This window comes from Rhinolophus ferrumequinum, chromosome 2 (assembly GCF_004115265.2).
Source record: "Rhinolophus ferrumequinum isolate MPI-CBG mRhiFer1 chromosome 2, mRhiFer1_v1.p, whole genome shotgun sequence".
NCBI classification, from domain to species: Eukaryota; Metazoa; Chordata; class Mammalia; order Chiroptera; family Rhinolophidae; genus Rhinolophus; species Rhinolophus ferrumequinum.
In genome coordinates this window covers 59,771,294-59,798,348 of record NC_046285.1, presented here as the reverse complement: position 1 = coordinate 59,798,348, position 27,055 = coordinate 59,771,294, and the positions used below count along the sequence as shown (strand labels likewise).

At 45.6% G+C, this 27,055-nt stretch overlaps 1 protein-coding gene across 3 annotated transcripts in view; it reads right to left on the bottom strand.

Annotated features, from left to right (window-relative positions):
- Positions 1–2,852: 2,852 nt before the first annotated feature.
- Positions 2,853–27,055, bottom strand: part of IGF2BP2 (insulin like growth factor 2 mRNA binding protein 2) — a 142,293-nt gene continuing 118,090 nt past the window's right edge. Inside the window, exons 8-16 of one of the 3 annotated variants that reach the window (XM_033135639.1) lie at positions 25,328–25,450; positions 24,834–24,969; positions 22,330–22,458; positions 13,354–13,422; positions 12,312–12,428; positions 9,400–9,474; positions 7,790–7,921; positions 6,042–6,155; positions 2,853–4,680 (exon numbers count right to left, since the gene is read on the bottom strand). In XM_033135639.1, coding sequence (XP_032991530.1) covers positions 4,588–4,680; positions 6,042–6,155; positions 7,790–7,921; positions 9,400–9,474; positions 12,312–12,428; positions 13,354–13,422; positions 22,330–22,458; positions 24,834–24,969; positions 25,328–25,450 — 988 coding nt within the window. In that variant the 3' untranslated portion in view covers positions 2,853–4,587. Of the gene's footprint in view, positions 4,681–6,041; positions 6,156–7,789; positions 7,922–8,180; positions 8,315–9,399; positions 9,475–12,311; positions 12,429–13,353; positions 13,423–22,329; positions 22,459–24,833; positions 24,970–25,327; positions 25,451–27,055 lie in introns of those variants that run through there. The other 2 variants (XM_033135647.1, XM_033135656.1) reach the window with 2 other exon arrangements.

The following is a 27,055-nucleotide window of genomic DNA, read 5'->3' as shown; positions in this document are numbered from 1 at the left end:
TTTTACAAGAGAATACAAGGAGCATTGAGGTTAAGCTGGAAAATAATTTTGTTCTATGGAGTTTTCTCCTCATACCAACTGTTTCGGAGCTATTAAGAACACTCATTCTGGCTTGTAGAGACAGTGACTTTATGTGGCTGATATGAGCTAGAATAGAAATTAACCTGTATGGGGGGTAAGTTTTAAGGTTCAGTTCATCAGTACCTTAGAGGGAATGTTAAGGAGAAATCAAAGGCAGCAGCACCAATTGACAGTAAACATCAGGGGAATCTGCTAGAAGTGTTACTAGACAGCGGTAGCAGGCCACAGAACTCTCCATTAGGCTCTAAGACAATGAGAGATTTAGATGCATGTACAATTTAGGTAGTCTCTACATACCTACAGGTGTGCGCTTCTTTCAGAACTGTGCCTCTAGTGCCCACTTCCTTCCCCAGGGATGTAGGAGTCAGACAAGGCCAAATGCTTTTCATATTCCTCAAGTCCTTATCCCCTCTCTTGTCAACTGAGTCACTGGATCATTCAGATCCCAACAGAAGCCAGGTTTCCCTGCTTCTCTTAGAAGTTCAGTGTTTCCTCCCACCCTTGCCTCCTGTCCTGTCAGGATATGTTCTTCATATCTAGTGCTGATCGCTCCGTCTGGTTCTTTGTTGAAACCCCTCCAAACTTCTATCAATTCTCCTTTTTCTCACGTTTGTGAATTCTTCCTCTACGAGCTAGAATCCTCTTCTAATCTGCAGCCAGCCTCTGTCATCCTTCCTTTCCAGAGCTCTATGTTGGAGGAAACAAGAATGTCTGGAGGCAGAGTTGGGGGAAATTAACCAGGACAGGAGATGTTCAGGCTTACTTACCATGTCCAATGAGTTTTTAGCACAGTACAAGGGGTTCAGTCCAAGGGAGCAGCAAGGGGCTTGTACTGACTTACGTCTGCATTTAACTGTCCTTTTATTGTGCATAAAATCATGTTCAATTAGGACTTTCTGGGATGTCAGGATGTCTTGTTAAGACAGAAAAAGTTTGGGATTTATTGCAGAAAAAATTATTATAGTTTGTACAAGTCTGAGTCCACGTGTGGTGAACAATGCACAAGCATGGAGCTGTTCTTTACAGAAAGCTGGGATGGAATTAAAGGACGGTCTCATGCTCGTGCTGCCCTTGGGAAACTCAAGAGACTTTGAGCCCAGTGCTAGATAATGCACCCCAGCCCTTGCGGTCTTAGAAAATGGGTTGAACATCTTTGAAAATGATGGAGAACATCTTTGCTTAGGAACAAGGTTATCTGGTCTCGTTCCTGTCTCCTTTCTCTCCATGTGGCTTCCCCTTCATGGCTGCAACCTTAGGACTTCTGGGTGCTTTGTACCACGGCCAGTCAGTGGTCACATAAGCACTTCTTTACCTGTCTTTCTCTCATATATTCAGAGACATATCATGGAAATGGGTAGTTTAGGAGCTAGAGTTAAACCTCATTGTGCCATTTGGAATAAAGGCCAAGGAAGGAAACCTGGGCAGCAGAGCCAAGCGGGTACGTTTTTGGAGGTTCCTGTGTCTCTTCTCTCCCACCCTCATTCCTCCTTGTCTTGACCGATTCATTACTAAGCCCTCAGGCCAGTGTTTAAAACCCTTCTTTAGAGATACGCTGTTTCTGTCTGTTTATCTCACATCCACACCTCAACCCAGGGGACAGTTCTCAGGAATAACCCCGCTTGTCAGGGGCCCCACGGCTCCTCTTGGGCTGTCAACCTGTCGTTTGTTTCTCCCTCTGAAGGCGGTGGGCTTGAGTTCTAAATGGTGGAGAGAAGGTGAAGCCAGAGGTACTGAGCTTTACAATGGCCACACGATGACAGACAGTCTGTCCTGGCCCATATCCATGCCAGCCATAGCAGTGAGAGGAACGGCTGGCATCTACAAACCATAACACTAATTTTCAAAGTAAAATCAGCGTCACAGAAACGGAAAATAATGGGAAAGTCAGAAGCAGGGATGGGGCTTCAGTGAAGAACAAATTTTAAGTGATTTAGGAGCCCTCAGAGTTTGTTAGAAGGGGAATGTGGCTACTTTGGAGTCCCATTCGTTCACGTCCTGCTGTGCTATGAACAGCTACAGTTAAGTATCAGCTCTTCTTTCCTAAGACTGCTTGGACTTGCAGCGGCTCTCTCTGGTAGACCCCAAAGATCTGTGAACATAGGCTGGTAAAGATCAGGACTGTTCTCATCCACCCTTCTCACAGCGCACCGGTGCGAGTGTCTGCTCCAGACCCCGGCTGGCCCTGCCCTTCCTTCTCTGATCTCTCGGCATACTTCCAATTGGGCTTCTGGGGAGAGGTGAAGTACCTCTGTCCTCGACTTGTCACACATGTCCTCCCCCTTTCTCACACTCTCTCTGGCCAGGCTTAAAGTCCATTAAAGAGAGGAGCTGGTCTTACCTAGCTTGAAACACAGTCAATCCATCCATTTCTCTGGTTCTGTGGTTCTCAAACTTTAATATGCATGGGAATCACCTGGAGGGCTTGCCGAACCGGACTGCTGGGCCCCACCCCCAGAATTAGTGATTCAAGGTGGACCCCAAGAATCTGCATTTCTAACAAATTCCCAGGTACTAATAATGCTGCTGCTCTCTGGGGAACCACACTTTGAGCACCGCTGACCTAATTTAGCTTCTCCCAAAGGTCTTCCTGGAGGAGCCCGCCCCTCAGGGCAGCTGCCCAGTCCTGTGTACGCTGCCCGTTTTCCTGCGTCCCCTCAGAGCTGGCACTCAGCTGACACTTTGGGGTGGGCAATGCTTATTCAAATAAGAGACCAAGACACCAGGATCTTGTTAGCTGGATATATTTCATTTTTTTTGTTTGTTTGTTTTTGTTTTTGTCACAGAACACTGTTTGCAGTAGAGGAAACTGGCATTGCAGTCTGGTGGTAAAATGGCTTGTTCACATAAACCAGTACATGTCCATCCTTTAGCGCAAAAGCCCTAATGGCGCGTACCCTATTGAAATTCAGGAATCTCCAACATTTTCTCTCTCTGTTTTAGTTCGTAATCGTTTTTTCGTTTTTTTTTTTTTTTTGGGTTTTTTTTTAATAAACATTTTCAAGGTTTGTCCAAAAGAAGGCCATGTAGGTTCTTGGCTAGCGGAAGACAATTCAGAACAGTTGTTGCACACTTGGACTGTCACCTTCTCCAGGCTGGCAGTTGATATCTTATTTTTTTTTCCAACTCATTTTTATTAAAAAAATAAAAAAATGCTCCAACTATCAGTTTTACAAAATCTCTAAGGGAAACACAAGAGCAAGGTGCTGAGGTAAAAAACACCTGAGGTAGCTTTTTTTGTGTGTTTTTCTCGTTAAAAAAAAAATCTGTAAATTTAACGCCCTGGGCCAACGACCTCGTGTAAATTGTTATTTTCTTCCACTTTTTTTTTAAAAAAGAAAGAAATCATTTTGCTGAAAATCGATGGCTTATACACCAAAATGTAAAAAGACAAAATATATTCTTTCTTTGCGGAATTTTTCTTTGTTTGGTTTGTTTGGTGAGTTCCTGTTTTCCTCTTCCAAAATGCTAGGACAAGTACCATTGACTCTTGTTCTTTTGAGTAACCAAGTGTAAGCTGAGGCTGGTTTGTGTGTTTCGTGTTTGTTCCTTTTGTGTGATGTGATACTCAGAGCACTGCTTTGCCTGGGGGGAGGGGTGCGTAGGTAGGGGGAATTGAGTGACACAGAGGGATGAGGGAATTAAAAAGAATGGGGATGGAGAAGAAAGGGGAGGAGAGGGGAGAGATAAACAGAGAGAGACAAAGAATTATATAGCAGTATGCAAAACCCAGTTTAAAACCTGTGAAGCAAAGAGAAATGGGTGTGTGAGCTAGACAGGGATGAAGAGAGGCAGAGTTTCCTCTTCAGAGAGACGGTATCCCTTCTGTTGACATACACAGGTGATCCAGAACTGCTGTGAGTGTCCTTTTGATGAGATTTCCTTCTGGGTGAATTTTGTGTGGGTGGCCTCCAAGCTCCTTACTAAACCATTAGACCTCCCAAAGAATGACTTTCTTCTTTAAAGACTAGAAAAGCCTGCTTTCTCTTTAAAAAGAAAAAAAAAATTAATAATTGATTAAAGATTGGAGTTAGTTGAGTTATTTGATATATTATTTCTAAAATATATTAACGCTGCAGGCACCCTGTGTAACCCACAGGCCACATATCTTAACATCTTTCCCCTTCTAATATGTACACACATGTACAGAGACAATTTTCCACAAAAAGAGAAGTGTGTGAATTTTGCTTTGTTTTGAACACATTCACCTATGTTAGTTCAACTAAAAGGGATAGCGTGGTGGGAGTAAGGAGAGATCCGAGTGGATGGTGAAGTGGATGGCCGGGAAGCCTGCAGAGGCCCTGGGGGAGGCGGGGGGCTGCATGGTGCCCCGCAGCCCCCCTGCCCCTTCCTGGCCCTCAGGATTCACGCGCAGGGCCTCCGCAGACTTCTCATTCCTCAGGATGGTCTTTGGTTTGCTCCCGATCTGGCTGGCTGTGTTTGGTCTCGTTCTGTCAGGTGTTGGAAGGGCTACATTCATCCGTTGTTTTGCTGGTGCCTGTGGGAGCCTCACTTGCTGCGCTGTGAGGCGACTCCCTGAGGATATTTCTGCTCCTGCTGCTTCACCTGCTGTACAATTTCCCTGATCTTGCGCTGTGCAGTCTGCAGCAAGGGAGAAGAGGGGGACAGGGGGAAAAAAGGAACCGAGTTCTGAGGACAAGCAGTGGGGAGGGCGTGGGGGTGAGGCTTTGGGGGAAGGAGGTGGTAAGCTCAGGAAAGTGCCATCTACCCGCTGAAGCCCTGACTCTGGAAATGAAGTAGCCTACTTTCCCCTCACTCCAACCTCAAGGCTCCTGGGTGGAAGATAAAGGAGTGGGACCCCAAAAGCTCCCAGTTAACTGCTAGACGGACAGGCAAGGAAGCAGAAACAGGAAACCAGGGACCAGGGACCTTGCAGGTGTCAGACAGCACCCCCCTCCCAACTGCACACACTTGAGCTTCCAGTGCTGCCCATGCCCATTTCTCCAGTCACTGGAAGAGGAAAAACATGAGTGTGATCGCTGGGAAAGACGACGGTCAACTGGGGGTAGAAGGGAGAAACTGGCCCGACACTCCACCCTGAACAACTGGAGAAGACACGGGAACCGCACCTGACCCCTCGCCCCACCAGTGCTCCCACTGCAGGGAGACCCTGCGGGACGCTGGGGGCTCAGACACACTCCCAGGCACCGCTGGAGCTGGGGTGCGTGAGCAGCAGGGTTGGGAGTGGTCAGGAGTCTGACTGGGCATCTCAAAGGGCCTGGTGGGGGCTGTGGGGGGGGAGCAGCAGAGCAGGGGCTGCCCCACCCACCCTGCCGGCAGGTCTCTCGGCAAAGGCACAGCTTTGGGAGAGTAAGCTGACTGACTGCTCGGAAGAATCTTCAGCATAAGCTTAGACTGACGACCCTGGTTTGGGACGGGGACCGGGGCTGCGCTATCCCAGAACCCAACCAACAAGCAGCATCAGAAAGAACTAGGCCAAGTCATTGGCCTTCCGAATGGAAGACAGGTAGCCGTGTGGAGGCCCCGTGTCCTGATGGGGAGATGGGGAAGCTGAGGAAAGAGAAATGAGGGTCTCTCGGGCATTTAACCCAGAATAGTGAGAGTCTGGCACGCAGGCAGGCCCCCCACAGGGAGCCCCGAGGCAGGCCATTGTCTGAATGTGGCTCCCAGCCTGGGGAGGCTGACTGAGGCCTGAGGAGGCCAAAAAGTGAAGCTGGGACCTCGTGCTTCCAAGTATCAGGGGGCTTGAAATGTGCTTGGCTTGACTCCCAGTTCTATCCTCTTCTTCAAGCTCCCCCAGCATGCCTGGGGGACCGCAGTGGTGACGGGGTGTGGAACTGCCTGTGCCCTGCCGACAGGGCCTGAAAAGCCAGGGAGAGGTGCCGTGGGGGGGGCTGGGGCGGTGGGGGCGCTGGGTGTACAGGCCATCGAGAGCTTAGACAGAGAACTGAAGAGAGCCCAGAACCTCGTAGCACAGGTACCTGGCTAGCAAAGAAATGCCCGATAATTCTGACGATCACTTCCTCATTTTCATCCGGCGTCTGGTCACGAGGCACGATGACCTCGGCACTGGTTAAGTTCTGGAGTTCATTCACCTGTGAAGGGAGAAAAGTGGGCTCAGGAGGAAGTGGGAGAGGGGAGTAGTGGAGGGCAAGGCGGCTAGAAGCTGCTGGCCTTTCCTTCAATCTATGAGACCCCCGGACACTTGGGGCCATGTTGGTTTGGGCCTCGGGAGGCTCAGGGACAGGGAGAGGGAGTCCAGCTCCTGACTCCATGAACTGCTTCTGGGGCTGAATTCTTATTCCGCGTTCCTAGCAGTGCAGCTCACGCATGTGCGCAGTGACCCGACTTCCCAATAACCCAGGGAAGGAAATCACAACTGGACACGCTCTCCCGGGTGCCAAGCATGAGCCGACATGGCCTCTCCTCTGACTCACCGAAGTAGCCTTTCCTTTCTGCTCAGTCCCTTCTCCATTCCCGCTCTTCACTTGCATTCCTGCCTGCGTCCTGCTGATGCTGTCTGTCCTTATCTTTTTTCCCTGCCACTCCTGGGCCCAGACCCAGGCCCACCTCCGCCATGAAGCCTCCAGCCCATGCTGACCTCCCTTTACCTAAGTCCCATTTCCTGCACGCCTCACTTGCCCCGAGAAGACTGCACTTCCCAAGGGTTTGTGCCCCAGCCCTGGCCCCGCAGTGCTGAGCACACCCGTGGAGTGGACACAGAATTTGAATCTAAAACGACCACACAGGACATCGAAGGGCCAAGCTTCCCCTCCCTCATGGACTATTTGCTTTCTTTTGCCTACTACACTCCAGCTTGCCAGGCCTCAGTGTGTGCGCTCAGATGTGGACCACATTCCTGGATACGGGGAATAACATACACGCCATGAACTTGACTCTTCTACATAAAGGTGACTCATTATATCTAGAACTTGGCTTTGATTCCTCTGTAAGAGTTTCTATGTAAAGAAAACAGCTCTCCCCCCTCAATTCCTGCCCCCAATGCTGCCGCTTTGCCAGCATGCTCAGCTCTACGGACTTGCCCGGGATCGCATCCCCGCCAGGTGGGTGAGTTATGTTCTAGAGTGCTCCTGGGCCTGACAGACTTGTCCGCTCGTCCTGACAGGCTTCAGAGTTACTTCTCTGATGCTTTGCACATCACACTGTGCTACTGCTACCTGCAGGCAGTAGCCTGGATTACTTTTCTAAGAACGATTTCCTTCTCAACTGCCACCTTACTGCTGAATAGAGCACCCCTGTAGCAGATGGCCAGGTCTGGGAAACTGCCAGAAGACCGAACCTGTCAGGAGGGAGAGTTAGGCCTCTCAGGGCATTTGTCAGCAGAGTGAAGAGCAGAAGACAGTGAGGACACCAGGCCCCGACGGTCTCAAGTGTGAAATCAGAGAAGATGGCGCGTGCTCTGCCAAGGGCACTGCTATCCCTGTGGTTGTCCTGCTGCTACGTGTGGCAAGAAAGGGGTGGGGAGGCAGCCTGCCTGTGTGCGGGGAGGGGAGCCCATTTCCCAGCATGCACTGTGAGGTGGTGCCCTGGGCTCAGGACCCTGGTGTTCGGGGCACACGCTGCGCTCCAGGCAGCACCATGGACGTGGGCCTTCAGCTCTGGAGTGATGCTAATTACACTTCTGTCCTTGAAGAGCCAACGGGGGTCTGAGCGTCAGGCCAGGCAGGGGATCAGCCCCAGAAATGAAGCCAGCTCAGGGCACACTTACGGTTTTGCCCCCCTTGCCAATCACCCGGCCCGCTGTGGAGGAGGGCACTCTGATGTGTGCTTCCAGCTTCACCTCTTCTTTGGGGTTAAAGAAGTTTTCTTCTTTCAGTTTCCCAAAGATCCGCCCCTGGGCCTGAGAGAGCAAGACATGACTGGTGACGCTCCCAGCTGCCAGCCACCTGCCTCAGCACTGCTGCTCCTGGAAGTCCTGAGCCCGCCTCTGCACACCCCAGCCTGACTCACGCGGGCCAGACACGGGGCAGCCATGCGCCCCACTTCAGCTCGCGCACAGGCCTGGCGGGCGCTGCTCCTGCCACAGCCAGGGAGTGCACTGTGCAAAGTGTGCACGGGCACGCGTGTCTTCATGGTTGGCACACGGTCACCTCCTCCAGGAAGCTTTCTCCATGTTGGGCTGGGCGTGGTGGTGAGGGGGCAGTCATTTCTGTACTCCTAGCTTCTAGGAACATTTGCTTGAAGAATTTGTTCAGGGAATTCTTAATGTCCTCCCACCATGGTATGTTCAGATCTGGTTAGTATAAGATGTAGGTGAGGACGGGGGTGATGGGATTTAATGAGCCTGATCTGGCTTTTTAATGTCTACCTCCAAAGCCAGTGTAGCTGAGAGGTGATTGTTCTTAAAAAAAAACAACCAAAAAAGATCCTTAAAAAAAGATGTAATTTATATTACCTAAAAGTCATCCTTTTGAAGAGTAGACTCCAGGGGTTTTTAGTGTATTCACCATGTTGTACAACCATCACCACTACCCAGAACATTTCCATCATTTCCCCCCAAATAAAAACCCTTATTAGCAGTGAGCTCCAATTCCTCCTAACCTCAGTCCCCTGGCGACCACTGTGCTAATTTCTGTCTTTGTGGATAGTGCTTTTCTGGACATTTCATATAAATGAAATCATCCAGTATGTGGTGTTCTGTGTCTGCCTTCTTTCACTCAGCGTCACGTGTTCTATGTTCATCCATGTTGTAGTGTGTACAATCTCATTCCTTTTCATGGCTGAATCATATTTGATTGTGTGGACAGAAGTTTTGTTTATCCATTCATGACCTGAAGGGTTAATGCTCTTGAATGATTCCACATGCGTTAGTTTTGTCTTCTCAGACAAATTTTACATATTTTTAATTAGGAGAATTATACTTTTATAAATAAATGTTTCTGACTTTTAGAAAACTCAAGTTATAATGTTCTGGAGGAGGAAAAAAAGGCAAAAAAAAAAAAATTGCACCCAACCACATCATGCTATTTCTCTTCACACCCCACAGCTTGAAGGGTAGACTAGACTAAAGGAATCTGAAACATCCATTCTCCAAACCATGGCCAAGGGATCAGCGATATTCCAGAGGTGGTACCCTTTGAACTGGGCAATGACAGGCAATCTCCTTTCCAAGGGAAAACAGGGAAGGAGGGCTCCCAGCAGAGGGAACAACCTGCAGGTGGGCAGACCGAGGAAGTCTGAGGCTCGCGTGCAGTAGCAGGAAGGGAAACGGAGGCTGGGCCTCTAAAGGTGGGGGCGGCTACTGCAAGGCCCTCTGCTACCCCCACACACTGCCCTGTTCCCAGGGCCCGCAGGGCTCAGGTGGCCCTTGGCACTGACCTTGAACTGGGCTTCAGGTGGTCCGGTAATGATGACCATCCTTTCGCTGACGTCTGGGCCTTCTGCTGGGGCAATCTGCAATTCAGAAGGAACAAGGCGAGTGCTGCGCTTAGCGGCATTCCACAGCCCCTTTCAGGTCTTTGCACCTGGTGCGCTGTTTGAGCCCTGCTGCTGCCTCCACGCTGAGACTTAGGAACCAGGAGCGCAGTGCCCGGTATCTAACTTGGGTCTTTGGTCGCCCAGGGAGAGCTGGCAGCAGGTCCGTACTTACTGCCTGTCCCTGCCCCGAGCACCAGCAGTGACTGGCTGCCTTTCACCAAGGAGTCCAGAGCTCTAGGAAGAGGAAGGTTCAGGCCTCAGCTTGCCGGAAAGGTAACTGGTTCTAATTCTGAGCTCCCAGAGGCAGTCGGCTGAGTGACAGCTGAGCTCGAGCAGGTGTAGTTAAGAGAAGGGCTGAACGGCTAATTCACGATTCCCGTTGACCATGTCAGTTCTGTCGTCACTGTCCACTTCTTGGTGATGCATAGCTGGCTGCCTTTTTCAGATTTTGAAAGACCCCCCACCCCCACCCCCCAGGGTCCTATTTTATGGCTGAAGCAAATGGGACCAGGGAGGTGAGGTGACTGCAAAGACCACAGGGTGGGCAGGGGCTGTAGCAGGATCAGGAGTCACTGCAGGTGTCTCTGGCTGCCTTTTGTGTGGTTTTCTGAAGCCTGCTGAGCAGAGGCTGTGCAGGACAGGGGAGCGAGGGGAGCAGCTCTTGCCTGTCTCCAAAGCATCGCCTGGGCTGCAGCATCCCGAACCTCAGCTCCGCCCACCTTCCAGGACTCTGCTCCCACATATTAGCATACAGTTCTCTCCCTTCCTTGGTGGCATCATGCCCGTACCCCTGCTGGTGGCCCCTGAAAGGTGACAAAGCAAGAGCAGGGGTTCTCTGGAGATTATCTCGCTTCAGAGACACATGCTTTAGAAACCTGTCAGGATCCAAGGAATCGAGCAAAAGCCAGGTTGATTTTGAAAAGTAGGAAATTTCTCTCGCATATACTTGGCTTCCCTGGTGTTGTCTCTTCTTTGCTGCTCTGGGGAGAGAGGCAGGGGCCAGGGGAGCAGCGGGCGGAGGGCCCGCATGACACGCGTGCACACACCACCAGGCTGCAGAGCCCATCCTGCCCCTGGTCCAGTCCTGCTGTTTGTCAGCACAGAGGTTACCGGCGAAGTGACACCACCACTCAACCTTGCTGGAACAGAAAGGGACTCTGGATGTGCTGTGGGGCGAAGCTCACAGATTGCTCTCTACTCGTTTTCCTCAAGACCGGCTGGGAATGATTCTGGTACAGCCCTCGGGTTGTTACACTGGGAGCACACTGGACCAGAAATAGAACTTGGTCAAATCTCAGCTCTCACACTAACCTTGTGGCGTTCGCCAAGCCACTGAAAGGCTCTGGGCCCTGGTTCCTTTTGGGCAATGTAAGTGGAGAGCCATGGCTGCCCTCAGCCCACACAGGGGCTCAATATGCTGCAGGTGAGCAGAATTACACCTGAGAGCCAGTCCTGCCACCTGTGCACCTGGGCCGCACCTCTGTCCCTCTCAGTCTCCCTTAGAGGAAAACGGAGGGTTTGATGAGATGACCCCTCAAGTCCCTTTTAGGTGAAATCGCTGAAATCGCCTCATTCTATCTCCTGCAGGGCATCTCAGACCACAGGACTGAAAGCGGGGAGAGGCCCTGGGGCAGGGCCAGCCCTGCAGCCTTCCACACCTTACTTGTGGTGTCACGGGGGTGAGGCCAGCGTGACCTGGGCCAAGGTCTCACCTGCAACAAGCCTGCTGGGTGCAAAGGCCCCGGGTGCGCCACAACTGCCCCCCCCCCACCTCAGGGCTCTCAGCCAGTGTACCCACTCTGCAGGTGAGATCAATGAGGCCTGGAAGGGGAAATGATTTACCAAATAATATTCTTTTACGGTCTCACTATAATCCTCGTCGTGCACTACTCAGAATGTTTTGTTTTTGTTTTGTTTCTCCAGCACACTTGCTGTGGGAGAAATTCCAGCTCTTCTTGGGGAGAAAGTGTAAGCATTCTTTCTCTCCAAGTCATGAGACTTCTTGTTCAGAATTCCAGGCTGTTCCATGGGTAGCAAATTATTTTACGTAACAACGGAAACTCTGTTTCCGAAAGTGTTTCATGAGGCTCGGGATGTGCTCAGCATTCTGCTTGCGAGTCAGAGCTGATAGCTGGGCTTGGAGCAGGACCAGGGTCGAATAATCCTTCCCTTTCAGTTTCTCTGACGAGTCTTCACATTGTGCTGGAGAAGGCAGGATGTGGGTATGTAACTGCAGCTAGGGCTGTGCTCACAGCCATTCCCATAAATCAAGGGGCCTTCCTTCCTTCCTGAGTCTCTCTGTGCAGTCCCAGGGCTTCGCCTCAGGTTATGCCACCAGCTTTTTGTTGATCTATCATCCATCGCTTTTCAAAGAGTTTTTCATTCAAACTACTTTTTCAAAGCTCAAGGGTTTTTGAAGCAGAGGCTAGTTAAAGCACCAACGTGCTGAGAGCTGCTAAGTGGGAATTATCATTCCACTTAAGTCCATTCCCTTAGCTTAGGGAAGATCCTCAGCCTTTCTTTGTTTTATCTCCTTGAGAAGAGGAGGAAAATGGCAACCCAGAGAGGACTGGGGTGGCTTATCTGGTATTAATACTTTTTCTAATTCAGTTATTAGTAGAACAAAAAAGGAATAAGAGAGGTAAGGATGAGAGCAGGAGGGAATAGTCCTGGAGGCCAATGTTTCAGATCCTGTGGGATTCTGTCCCTGGATGGCGTAGGAGTTGCCCAGGACTGACAGAAATAAGGTACATGGGGTGGGAGGTGGTGGTGAGAGAGGGTGGGGTACAGGTGGCTGTTGAGAGCAGTTTTACCTTGATGGAGGCCCCAGCAAATCTAGCCAGCTGTTTAATGTGCGCCCCCTTCTTCCCGATGATGGCCCCCACAGCCTGGGTTGGGATGAAGAGATTCACAATCTCCTGCTCCGGATACTGGAAGGCCAAGACAAGACAGAAGACGTCATTCCCACTGGGGCTGCTCCTTTAGGAAGTTACCGAGCGTCTACTATGAGCCATGTGGTGGGATGGCCCCACAACCAAGCAAATGGCCAAAATGGTGCCTGGATTCCTCTGTGGCCCGGGGCTCTGCAGGTGGGAAGCTTGAAGAATGAACCTGAACACAGGCAAGCACGACACGACAATCAAAGTGCAAACTCCTCTTGAGAAATCCAAATTTCTTGGATACAGGCAAGTGTCTACTGACAGATTTCCTGTCACATACAAATGTGATGTGTTTCTCCTGTGTGTTCATCCAAGAAATCAGTTATTAAATGTACCCGGCCTGAGCACAGGGCTCAGAGGTACTTTGTTAGAGGGAGTGGAAAGCTGCCTCGCCCACCTTGGAGCCAGAAACGGCCTTTGCCCTACAGTGGCGCCATATTCCAAAGAAGCCGCCACTCCACCTGCCCTGACCAGGCCGCATGGTGACAGCACAGAGAGACATGGGCAAGGCCACCAGGGATCCTTGCTCCAGGGGTCTGTGGAAACATGACCCCATTTACTAGACTTTGTTCAAAGGTCTTTGGAAACTGTTCTTTACACCAACAACACCTCTAATTTGACCTGCTGATGGCTCACTGGCACCAGTTTCCTGCCACCTAGAGAAATGTAAACGTCAGCAGGACTGCTGGGCAGGACAGCACCAGCGCTTGGAAGCACCTCTATGCACTTGAGCGCTGCAAGTCTGGTGTGCTGATGCCCTGGTGTGTCACTCACTCCCAGGCGACCCAGAACCACAGGACCCAGCATTCACTGGTTAGTGACACTGAACATTCACTGGCTAGTCCGCCAAGGATGACGAGGTGCCAGCCACAGGAGAGGGCAAGTGGCAGCTGGGGCTGAACCAAGGGGCACTTACGGAGTGATGATGCGGGAACGGGCCAAACTGGTGAGGGGGGTACAAGCTGGAGAAGTATCCGGAGTGGGTCTGCGGTGTGACAGAGAGAGTCAGTCAGACGGTGCCCTCCGGGCACTCAGCAAACCCAGGTGGCATTTACCACACCCAACACAGCTCTCTGCAGTACCACCTGGCCCCACGGTCATGTCTACCCACCCGTCCCTCTGCAGCTCTGCTCTCTGCTCCACTTGCCCTCGGAGCACTGGGCTGGGCTGAATGTTTAGCATTTCCAGCCGAGCCATGCTTTAGGCTCGGAGGAGCTTCCCGTGGGAGTGAGTGAGTGCACACATGCTCACGCAGACCCACACCCACACACTGTCTTAGCCTGTCCTCAGGCAGGGCCGGTGCCTTCCATGTACCAGGGAATTATGAACAGTGGTTTAAAACAGAGAGTGCTAGGACAATGTCCAAGAGCTATTGGGAGTCAGGGGACGGCTTTCATCTGAGGGCCCTTGAACAAATCTCCTGGTGGCCTCCATCTCCTGCATCTCCAGCTGGGCTCTGAGCTCCAGATCACAACTTCACCTTATGACTCATCAGGGACAAAATGCAACTGTTCCCTTTATGAGCTTGGCGAGTAGACTGGCCTCGGGGGAAGAGATAAGTGAACACTGTGTCCCCCAAAGGAGCTCTAGGTGCCCAATGCACCTGCGGGGACTTGCATGACTTGGAAAGGGGCGGCAGTGACACCTCATGCCCACAAGAGGGGGATATGACACCAGCGTTCTCTTGGCAACCTCCCGTTTTGAAAAAGGAAGCTAAGCGAACAGGTTTGGCTCACTTGGTCCTGCCTCTTGCTTGATGACTATCAACACCAGACTCCTCTCTGTGCAGGTCCCTGTGCTGGCGGCTTTCCTGTGCCATGGGGGGTGGGGGTTGAAATCCTGCAGGTTTTCTGCTCAAAGCTCTACCTTGGGGAAAGGATGCTTCTGCCCTCCTCTCTCCTAGACAGCCTTTCCTAATTTAGCCCTCATAGCAGAAATAATTCTTTTGAATTGTAATTTGCCTTTTCCTCACAAAGACTTAGGTGAAGCCAAGAATACACAGGCCACAGTGTGGCTGCTATTCTGGGTTCAAACACGCCCAACATAAACACTATATTAAATTTAGATCTCCTGCTTGAGTTGGGGGAGAGAATTCACTGCAAAAGGGTACAAAGAACACGTGTGTTCCCTACTCCTCTTTTTATTCATGAGTTACTGCAACTGGACAATTATTATGGGGCATGAACCCTGAACCCTGCAACAGGAGCTCGTTTCTAGCCGAGGCTCTGCCATTTGCCTCTGTGTACGTAAGTTGGTTTTTGCAGTTGGAAGACTCAGAAAACCTGAGTCTGAATCACTAGCTCTATACAAGTTGGAATAATTTATTTAGCCTCTCTGAACCTAATCCACAAATGGATTAAAATAATGTCTAGATCTTATAATATTGTGAGGATTCATTCATTCACGCAAAAGATATTTGAGCATCTACTATGTCTGAAGCATTGTTCTAGGTGCTGGGGACACAGCTATTAGGACAGTAAAGGTGATGGTCACCATGCGTCTCACATTCATTCTACTGAGGAGGCAGACCAATACCATAAAAGAATTGAACAGGACGATGTGAGGAAGAGGAGCTGCAGAGATGGGGGTTGGGATGGCAACCTTAGCCGGAGTGGTCCAAAGACTCTTGGAGGAGGTCACCTCTGGGTTGGGACCCATGGAGGAGATGGAACCCCGTGAAAGGCACCAGGGAGGGGGCATTCTAAGCAGGGTTTTTAGAGATCCAGAGCTTGGAAGGAGTTGGCTTGTTTGGAAAACAGAAAGGAGGCCAGTATCAGGAGAGCAAATAAGACAGTACAGCAGGATATGAAGGAGAGGCAGCAGTGCAAGATCATGCAGGACCCTGTGGTCCTTAGTTTGGACAGGGATTTGACCCTAAGTACAACGGATGCCTCCTAAGGATGTTGTGTGGCATTTAATGAGGTCACAGGGATGGAAGAATCTACCATCGGGCTTTGCATGGCTGAATTAATGAATATTACATGAGTACTTAGTTATAATGAAATGTGTGGCTCACCAGAGCCTACTGTCTACTTCCCATCCCCTCAAGCTTACATGGAGTCTACACCTTCCCATGGAAGATGGCTTTCAGAGCTTAGTCACGATGATCAGAAAAGTAACCTATTGACGACTTGAATAAATGTTCTCTGTAATGGGAAAGCAGGTTGTAGCCATCTGACAAACCCAGGCCCCAGGAGAGGGGAGGGTCAGTGTGGAATCCCGACCCCACTATGGCAGCTGGGCTGTCTCAGTTTGAGGGTCCCCAGCTATTTTTTGAGGGAGAAGCTACTTTATTACATTGGGGAGGGGGAGAGAAAATATGATGATGAAGGTTCCTTTGCCAGGTATGTAGCATCCCCTGCCAACAGAGGGTGGGGGGGGCTGGTCATTATTATCCTGAGTTTGAGAGAAATTGGTGTCTGCTTTTCCTCTATGCTTGACTGAGCTTGGGGGTAGATAGAGGAGTATGTATCAAATGCACTTGTAGAAATTAAAAAGGGAAGTATAAAGAGTTGGGTCTGCTTTTCCTATAGGAAGAACTGTAGGGTCCTTAGTTCCAAGCTGTTATATATGATCATTTGATGCACAATTTAGGTGACATTCTACAGCATGAAGAAATCAGGGGGTGGGAAGAGTGAGGGGTGGGAAAGGGGTAGTGTAGAGGGCAAAAGTCAGGCAGATGAATTATATTCAAATATTTAAATAGCTTTAGTATGACGACAGAGTGATGCCACGTTGCAAAGAGGGCGTGCGTGCTCACGTAGGCACCCGGGATATGGACATGGGCCTGGGGGAGGGCAGCAGACCCGGCCAGCGGGGTCACTGTCACGGGCAGGGCTTTCCGAGACGCAGCAGGTGCACCCTTATACCCCAGCGTGTCAAAGGACCTCCTCGTAGCCCTGCTTATCCGCCTGTGCGTGCTCTCCTAGGACAACCTCCAGAGCTGATGGGGACCAGAAACTGGTAAGCGACCGGTAGCAAAAGGTAGAGGCAAGATTTGAGCACAGATCTGTCTCACTCTGCAGGAAGAGACCTTAACCACTGCACTCAACACTGCCCTCAGCTGGCAGCATGAATTAGGAGAGCAAGGCAAGTAAATAACCCTAGTGAATTGATTCGGGAAAAGAGGGGGAGCTTTTTTAAGAAGGCTACTTGATTTCTTAGTGAGATTCAAGAGGTCAGTGCTTTAACACATGAGGAGACTGCTATGAGCAAAGCCCAGTTAGAGAACTAGCTCTATTTTGGAAATTAAAACCATGGTTAGTGAAGTAAAAACTCAATAGAAACCGTATAAACAGCAGAAGAGACACTTGAAAGCCAATTCGTGCATTAGATTAACCCATGCAAAACAAATAGAGGGAATTAGAGAGAAATGTACAGTAGAGTGAGAAGATCCACTCTCCATCAAGTGGGAACACGAGAAGAAAATGAAACGGAGGGAAGAGAAGGAATAATAAAATTAATTACAGAAGCAAAAGATTATCCTGAGCCAAAGAAAAACTTGATCAAAGGACTCAGATTCAGACTGTGGAATCCCAAAGGTGAAGGCAAAAATACTACACAAGGCAAAAATCTTACAGACAGAAGGAAAAGTTACCTACAAAAGAAAGAATCAGGCTGGCAGCACACCTACCTCAACAATGAAATGCTAGAAGTAATGTTTTCAGAGCTCTAAAGGAACGATGACCCTAAGATTTCTAGATACCTAGTTGAACTTTCATTCATGTGTGAGCGGGAAAGAAAGGCCTTTCCAGATATGGAAAGATTTCGAAATTATACCACTTATATATATTATTCCTGAAAAAAGTTATTTGCATAAGTACTCCAGACAAACAAACAACAAAAGAAAATAACAAAAAATTTGAGAGGACACGGAACACAAAAAACTGTCTGCAGTGAGCAAAGAAACCAGTAAAAGTTTAGTTCATTTTAAATAACTATGGATTATGAGATCGAGTGTTCATTAAGAAAGAAAGCTTTGTAATTTGGACTAAAATTCCAGATTATTTCTAGAGTAATATGACCAAAACTCATTAAACAAAATCTGTTAGAAATAAAGAATTTGACAAAACCGTAATCAGAGTGGGAGAACAGTAAACGGCTCTCGAAATTTAGTAAGTTATACAGATTTTTAAAAAATTGTATAGAGGATATGAGCCACCAATTAGGTTTGATTTTATAGATGTAAATACAACTTTGAGCCCATCAGGAAAGGTGCCTCCTTCCAAATGCCCATGATTTTCAAAAACTGATCACATGTGAGCAAGGCCACAAAACCCAGAATGTTCCAATAACATTCTCTGCGTACAAAGTACAGGAAACAATGACAAGATAATAAAAAAGAAATCCTTAACCACATAAATATTTTTTAAATAGAAAAAGCCCTAGCAAATCTGATTAAGAAAAAAAAGAGAGAAAACACAAATATACAATGTTAGGAATTAAAAGGGAGCTATAACCACAAGGTTATAACATTATGCCAATACGTACAGAGGGTGCCAAAAAAATGTATACACGGTTAAAGAGATGTTATCTACGTATTACTTTTTGAAGTTGAATTGAATTACGGTAGCAATGTGTAATATGACGTTCGCTCAAAAGGTGGCGTTAATCAAATGAATGTTAACGTCATTCATTGCATTACAATTTTAATACAGTTTTTTCCTTTCTTAAAATGTGTATACATATTTTGGCTCCCTCTGTATAAAAAGAGATGAAATAAATACTTTTATAGGAAAATATAAATCAACAAAAACCAAGTCAAAAACTTGTAAGAAAATCAAAAGCTTATAAATATGATGATCCTTCTCCAAACAAGTGCTAGACCCAGATGTTTCAGATAAGTCTTACCAAATCTTCAAGGAACAGAAAATTCCTACATGTGATTTAATTTTCCCAAGCATAGTAAAAATCATCTTTCCAATTCATTCTTTGAGAAAAATAACCCTGCTGTTAAAATCGTCAAAAGAGAATGTAAATTGCAGTGTAGACAAAAAGATGAATGGAATGGAATACAGTCCCGGAATGACTAAGTGGGAACTCAGTGTATGACAAAGCTGACATTTCAAATTGAGTGATTTGAGGAAAACTGGCTATACACTTAGAAAAAGAAAAAACAAGTCAGATACTTATCTCAAGTGTAAGTCAAAATAAATTCCCTATGAATTGCAGATATAAACAATCCTCAAAACCCAACAACTGAAAATTACTATAAGAAAACATCGGAGAATATTTTTTACAGTTCTGGGTGTGAGAAGCCTTCTTCCTTAGCATGATGTCAAAGGCAAGAAATCCATAAAAGGAAATGTCACTGATTTAACTATCTTAATTCTTAAAATTTCTGCATGAATTCTGTTGAAGGGAAATCTGTGAAAACTTAAATTGCATATGATCTTTGATATAGGAATTCTAATTTTACAGTATTTGCTTTCAGATACACGCACACACTTGTGAAAAGATTTATGGGTAGGTATAAGGATATTCATTTCACACTATTTGTGGTAGAGAAAACCTGGAAACAACCCAAATGTCTAATAATAGTGTGCTGGTTAGAAAAATTATAGTAAATTCATACAATGGAATATTATGCAGCTATTACAGAGAATTAGGTCTAGCTATGGAAAGATGCCCATAACAAGTAAAAAAAAAACAACTTGTAATTCACTGTGTATGGCATGATTTCATTTGTATTTCTGAATAATAGGATTGTATATATACGGAGAAAACATTTTAAAAATGTGTAAACATAACAGTGCTATACTTCTGCAGAGTGCTTGTTGGGTAAAATTTGGATAAGAGAACGAAGGCTGAAAGAAAACATTTACATTTTACTTTATAAAATAGTTTGTCCAAAATATATCTTTTAAATTATTATGGCAGAAGACACCACAAATAGAGCAAAGAGAAATGACAAGCTGGCTGAAAACATTTACAACACAACAAATGGCTAACAGTCTTAATATATAATCAGCTGTTACAAATCATTAAGAAAAAGATGAAAAATAATGATGACAATAGTAGCTAAGATTTACATAGCAATTCCTATGTGCAGGCTTTAACTTATTTAATAATCCTTAGAACAACCCCACAATGTGTATACTAGTAATAACCCAATCTTACGGACAGGGACATCAAGATGCAAAGAGGTTAAGTCGCTTGTCCAAGGTTAAAAATAGCAAGTGATAGCGCAGAGATTTAAATGCAGGTAGTCTGGCTTCAGAACCCACATTGCCTTTCAACAGACTGATGGATACAGAAATCCAGTTCATGAGAGAGGAGAAAAATATGGCTAAAAACTCCTAAGTGTTGTGTCTAATAATAAAAAAAGAAATGTGTATGTTAAAGTAGCAGATTGCGTTATTACAATCTGAATAATTACACTGGTAGTGAGAATATGGGAGAAATAATCCCTCTGTCACACACTCTTTGTGGGAAGGAAAAGTATCACGTTCTTCATATATCAAAATTTATATATTATGTATCAACATTTATAGATTTTATAATTATACACTACATATAAAATTTATACATTCTTTGGCTCAGCAACTCTATTTTGATAAATTTATCCTGACGAAATAACTGAATAAAACGGCCAAGATGTATATATAAGGATTTCTATTACAGAGTAAAAATTTGGAATATGGAATATATATTTAATATATGTAATATATTTAATACTATACATATATAAATTGTATATATACACACACCCACATATCTGAAAACACCAGTTATTTCTAGATTAAGAAAAAATTTGCACTTTCTACTTTTCTGTATTATTTGCTTCTAAATACTATGCACGTATTACTTTTATAATCAGAACATAATACAAAATGATAGTTTTCGTATATATACATATACATTACAAATTTCATAGGTTAGAGACCTACCCATACATGTGTGAGCCAGCTATAAGGAGGTACACAGACTTTCTGACCTTTTAATGCCAAGAGAAAAAGCACTATTGTTTTGTGATGTATAAAAGCAAAAAAAAAAAACAAAAAAAAAAAAAAAAACACCCAAAAACGAAAGAAACAAACCCCCCCAAACCCCTAGCTCCTGGATATCTGAATGCCTGTGTGACAGGAAAGTATTTCCTAAGTATTTAAAGTGTGGCCAGCACCCCACGCTACCCTGTCCTTCTCACAGGGCCTGGGCCCACCAGGGAAGCCTACAGGCCTACAGTGCAGACCGCAGGTGTGGCTTTGGGGACCTGTCCTAGGTTATTCGACTGTTTTCGACTATAAAAGAAGCTTTCTAACTGGCAAAACCTATTTTCAATTTTTGAAAATATTCCACAATCAAAAATTTGTCCTCTTGTTTTAGTTCAGAGGTTTGCAAACTTTTTCTGTAAAGGGCCACAGAAAGACTTTCGGCTTTGCAGGTCACAGGGTTTCCAACGCATCTACTCAACTCTGCCAACACAGCGGGAAAACAAATAGACAAAATGGAAACAAACGGTCATGGCTGTATTCCAATAAAATTTTATTCACAAAATAAGTGGCTAGATTTGGCCCACGGCCTGTAGTTTACTGACCCCCGTTTTAGATCATCAATTTTAGAAGTGGTCTGTGTTATTATACCTTTCCCCCACCATTCATATTACTTAGGCTGAAAGGGTGGCCTGGCTTTAGGTAATCTTCTGTAGGTAGTGTGTACAGTCTTTCTCCTAAGAAAGGAGATGTGCCTCGATGCCGTTGAATTGTAGCAAGCTCGGTCATTCTCAAGTCTCACAGCAAAGATTGGGAATGTGTACCTCTCGTAGCTGTTCTCACTCTGTTGAGCAGCCACATGACTGTAACAGCTGCCACATCTGCAGCCACACACACACACACACACACACACACACACACACACACACACACAGCTCAATACTGGGCCCTATCCTCTAGTTGACGGGAAAATGGATATCACTCTAAAGAAATGGTATGAAGATTTAGAAATGACTCAGAAGATCAGTATATAAACAAGACTACACGATGTGTATGTTCTTGTGGCTAAGGACGTGGGTGCCAATTCATGTGTGCATTTTCTTGGCAGAACAGCAGAGTGGGTTCATCCTGTCTCTCGACAGGCAACCCAAAGAATCCTAGGAATTCTCACCCTGCAATGCCTACACCAAACGCCTACATCAAAAGAAAGGAGCCGCTAAGGTAACGTTCACCACCCTGATTCTTCCCATTTAAACAGCATAAACACTGGGATATAAGCACATTTGCTTTAAAAATAAGCTGTATGTGGGGAGAAGAATTAGGAATGAAAGAAAAAAAAAAAAAAGGTGTCACGTATCCTGAACTCCAGGTTGGTAATGTACTGATCCTGAATGATGCTTGCGAATGGTAGCAACAAGTAGAAAACTCGTAAAACTCACATTTCTTTTTCTGCTATTCACTATGATTCAAACCATAAATACTTATTGAGAACCTACTAAATGCCAGGCATTGTGCTAAAAATTTCAAAACAAACACTGTGTATTATTTTCCTTTAAAAACTGCCTATTAACAAAACATTAAGAATAGGTGGGAAATGTATCTATCTCCAAGAGTCATCCAGGCACCCTAATATTTTAATAAATGAACAACACTCATGAAAGTTCTTATTTGAGCTAACAAATCCTTTACAATTAATAGGCTTCTAGTTAGTGATTTTGCTAGTAGTTTTTCTTTCCTAGATATGACACATGCTATTAATATTAAGAGCACACATTTGGAGGACGGTTGAGTAATATTAATCTGTCCATTAGGAAGGAGTCCTAAGAAATGTTGGATTCCTCCTACAGTCACTTACGAGCATGGCCCCTCCAAATGACAGTTCAGATTTAACACAGCAGAGTCATGCCGCTGCCCGGAGGTGCCCAGAGCATGAGCAAACCCCTGAATGCTGAGCTACTTACAGCGAAAGGGTGGTAGGGGGGAGCGGGGGGAGCTCCTCGGGGCCCTGCTGGAGGAGGCAGCATGGACAGTCCCGTTGAAAAGATGCCAAGTGCGCTGAGGTTCAACCCCGGGATCAGATTGGCTTGTTGCTGGGGAGAAATGGAGAAAAAGATGAGGGGAGGAGACCAGAGAGCCCCAGTTTGCCTGGGTCAACCTGCATCTCTTGTCTGGATGGCACCAGTGTCTCCTAATGAGCTCTGCCCTGGCCCTGTGGACCTCTTCTCCACCCTGGTGCCAGGATGGGCTCTCCGAATCTTAACCTGAGCATGGAGTTCCTTCAGAGCTTCTCTGCCGCCCTTGGGAGTATCCATACACCTTAACACAGCAAACAAGGCTCTGCCTGGGGGTGGCCACCTCACCAGCCTCTCTTCTGCTACGTCCTTATCTCCACCCTGCCCAGTCCTGCTCCCCTCTCACCTCTAGGCCCCTGCACACTTTGTTTACCTTGAAAGGAATGTGCTTCTCTCCCTCCTCACCTGGCTAAGTCGTGGCTACTCCTCAGGTGGGTTTCACCCGAGCTTAGGTGTCCTCTCATCCAGGAAGCCTTCTCTTACCCCAAAGGTCACAGCTCAAATGCCCTTTCTTTGCACCCCTAACATTCCTATGTTTCCTTAAAACAGCATTCATCACATGGTATGTGGATCACCTGTGTACTTACTGTGTCCCCTTTCAGACCTTGTGGACAGAGACTGTCTTACTTAGTGTCGTGTGCTCAGTGCCTGGTACATAGTAAGGACTCAATAAGTATTTGTTGAATGGCTAAAGTTTAAAACACATTGGATGAATGATTTTTGTTTTGTTTTGTTTTGTTTTGTTTTAACTCTATCCAGGGCAAGATCAGAGCCTTCGCTAGGACACCACATATATAAACTCCATTATCCAGATTCAGCATGGTTCACAACTTTGGCTTTTTCACCATTTAGTTTCCAGCTTCGTGATCATCTCACTTGTTTATTTCACATTTAAACATCGGGAGACTCATACAGGTTACAGTCAAGTTTTAACTACACAGCCCTTCAATGGCAGAGAGATGTAGTCACTCACCCTGGCCTGTATCCAACTTGCCACTCTCCAAACACTAAACAGTTCTCTAACATTTTCTATTTTCTCATCTGTGGCTAGGGTCACCTAGCAAACTCTCTTTTGTTTAGACTGTCTGGGATCCTTAGCCTTTTACTCCATTTGATACATAAGATCTAGTAGTTTTGTTATTCATCTGTCAATGCATGACTTAGGTACAGATATGAATGAATCTAAATGATATGCTCAGATGAAAATATTTGGAGCACCCAGACCCTATTGTAGCTTTTCTGTGTGTTCATAGAAAGAGATGTTTATCCTAAGGTTTCAAGAGGACACACACACACACACACACACACACACACACACACACACTCAATTAGATCATTGGGTGATACTTCCACAGACAAATATATACACAAACGGGGAGAGGTCACACTGGAATCTTCCCATCATGTCCCCTAATTATCACATGATATAAGCTGCTAAGGTGGGAGAGACAGTACTGACCTAAGAGGGTACTGTGGAACGTGCTGCCATGAGGGATCTGGATTCAACTTACATGAGCTCTTTGTCAGCATTTATTTTTCTATGAAATGTTACCAGGTCTGGGATTTGCTTCAAGGTCATTCAAGGGAGGTGGGGAGGTGGATGAAGGTTCAGAAGAAACAAAACAGGCCATGAGTTGATAACTGTTGAAACTGGATTATGGGAATATGCGGGCTTATCAGTACCCTTCACTCTTTTGTATATGTTATAAAATATATAAAAATATCGTAGAAAATACAAAAATTGACTGCTGAGCTTTGGGCTATGCCAATGGACAAATGTTTTTAAAATTTCTGATGCCAGACTGGTGTCTCCCCATTATGAAATGGGGACTAGGTAGCAATAACAGGAAAGATAAACCCAAATCACTCTGCTAGAAGTATTAGAGCGAGGTGATTGACATTATTTATTGGGCAATCTAAACAGCAGATCAGTAAGCAAGAAATGAAAATCAGAAGTTAATTTTAAAGTATGCATTTTTAAAATTGGAAAGTGAAAAATAGAGTCCCATTTTTCTAACATACCATTATTTTTATTTTTATATGTAGCCTTCTAGTCATTTTGGTCCGTATTATTTTACATAACTGTAACCCTACTTATATATGCTTTCATATATTCTTTTCTTAATTAACATATTTTAGGCAATCGCTCATTTTAAAATATTCAAAGCTATGATTTTAATGATTTCACATTATTTTGTCCAGTGCATTCATCATAATTTACTAGTTGGTCTCTTGATTATTTTAATGTGCTTGCCCCAAGAAGGCGGGAAGAACACTGCATACCTATTCTAAGGTGCTTCTTCACTATCTGAATGGGAATTATTCTGAGAGAGGCTAGGGTCCTGCCTGAAAACACATGTGAAAACCAGCAGAAGAAAGCATTAGGCACTTACATTAACAGCCAGCATATCGTTTTCAAAGGCCTCACGTAGCTTCTTCATAATTTCTATCTCAGCATGGGCACAGGCCTCAACGGTGCCCTTCACAGTGATGGTTCTTTCAGGGTTGTATATGCTCAAATCCTGCAAGCTGGCCACCGGGAAAAAGAGAGAAATTTCCTTTTTTCCAAAAGGAAAAATAAATCCCAGAGGATCACAAATAAGTGTTGGTGGAGGAGGCAGGGAGAAGACTGGATTTCCTTACCACACACTGTGGTACAGCATACCTGCCACCTTAACTCAAATCTGTGTAGTGACTTAGATCATATCTGTAGTAAAAAAATGTTTCACTGGTAACTATTTAGGTATTTGTTTTGATAGTTTTGGAGATAATTATATCACTTATGATTGTATTCCCAATTTAGGGAAAACCAGATGAATGAATTGGACATATCAAAATGCTCAAATTCTCCATTATTGGGCACAATTAATCTGAATGAGTGGCTTACGATGAGATCGTTATCTTGGTCCCTGTCTCATGTTCAATTTTCTTCAAATTTCTGCCTTCTTTTCCAATAAGTCTTCCAACCAAGCCATTGTGGGCCAAGATTTTCAGAGGAATCTCTTCAGCTCTAAAAGAGACAATCAACAATTTAACATTTCAGGTGGACACAGTGGTTGCCTCCCAAGAGCTATTATCCTATTTTTCTCTTACAAATAAAAGCCGTTTTGTTCAGGTATCAAATGGCCATGGGCTTTAGAAGCTAAGTCCCTCACTAACCCCAGTATCTGAATTCTCATTAACATAAGCCAAACCATGATAATTATACTCCCTTGTTGTGACTGGTTGGAAGTAAGTCCATGAGGCAGATCTGGTCAATGAGGTATAAGGAGAAGTCTGTTGGGTGACTTTAGGAAGGTTTTCCTTGCTCTTGAAAAAGCACAAGGGATAATGACATTAGTCAGATGGCAAACTAGAAAGCTTCAGGCCCTCCTACCCCCACAGAGACTCTGAGTTAACAACAAGAGACTGGTCAGAATAACTGTCAGAACTCTAAAGATCAGCTGAGAAGCTACAGCACCCAGGCTATTATAAAACCAAGAAGAGATTCCAGCAAAAGGGGAAGAAAAATTGTAATATTTGGAGTGCCTGTTCATGCTCCCTCACCTACACAACACAGCAAGGGGCAGCTAAGAAGCAATCCTCCATACCAGGGCTCTGCCCTCTAAAACAAACAAAAGACTTGACCATGAGTTCAACATTCTAGCTTGTCTGGGGGATGCCTGAGGAATTGGTTTCTGTCTTGCCTGACTTGGAGTGCTCACAAGACTGGCACCAGAATTTGGAAGCTGCTGAAAACAGAGGTAAACAGTATATTACAGCGGCAGTTTCACAGTCAGAAGCCAGGGAGAGAAAGTGATAAAAAAAGTTTAAGAGGTTTAGAACCTCCATCCAGGCTATTAATGAAGGTCTTCTCTTGAATGAAGCTAGTATGTAAAAACTGTGAAAGGTGGTTGTTTTTTCAAATCCAAGCAAAAAAACAAAAACAACAAAAAAAACAAAACCCAAAACTACAAGCCATACAAAGAAATAGAGAAACATTGACTAATCAAGAGAAAAAACTAAAGCTCCAAGAAATGACCTTAAAGAAATGTATATCTGTAAGCAAAGAATTTAAAATAATTGTCATAAAGATACTCAATGACCTAAAAGAGAACACAGGCAACTAAACCAAATCACAAAAATGATGCATGAACAAAATGAGAATATCAATAAAGAAGCATAAACTATAAAAAACAACCTAACAGAAATAATAAAACTGAAAATACAATAACTGAACTGAAAAAAGTTCATTTAAAAGGTTTAACAACAGACATGAACAGGCAGAAGAAAGAATCAGCAAGCATGAAGACCAGTCATTTGAAATCATCAAGTCAGAGGAGGAAAATGAACGACAAAAAGGAAAGACAGGCTAAGGGATTCATAGGACACTACTGAGTAGATCAATATACATATCATGGGACTCCATAAAGAGAAGAGAGAGAAAGGGCAGAGAGCTTATTTAAAGAAATAATTATGGATAACTTTCCAAATCTGAGGAAAGAAATGGACATACAGATTCAAGAAGCTCAAAAACCTCCAACTAGGATAAACCAAAGAGAACCACACTGGGACACATTATAACCCAAAGTGTCTAAAGGCAAAGGCAAAGGAGAATCTTGAAAGCAGCAGGAGA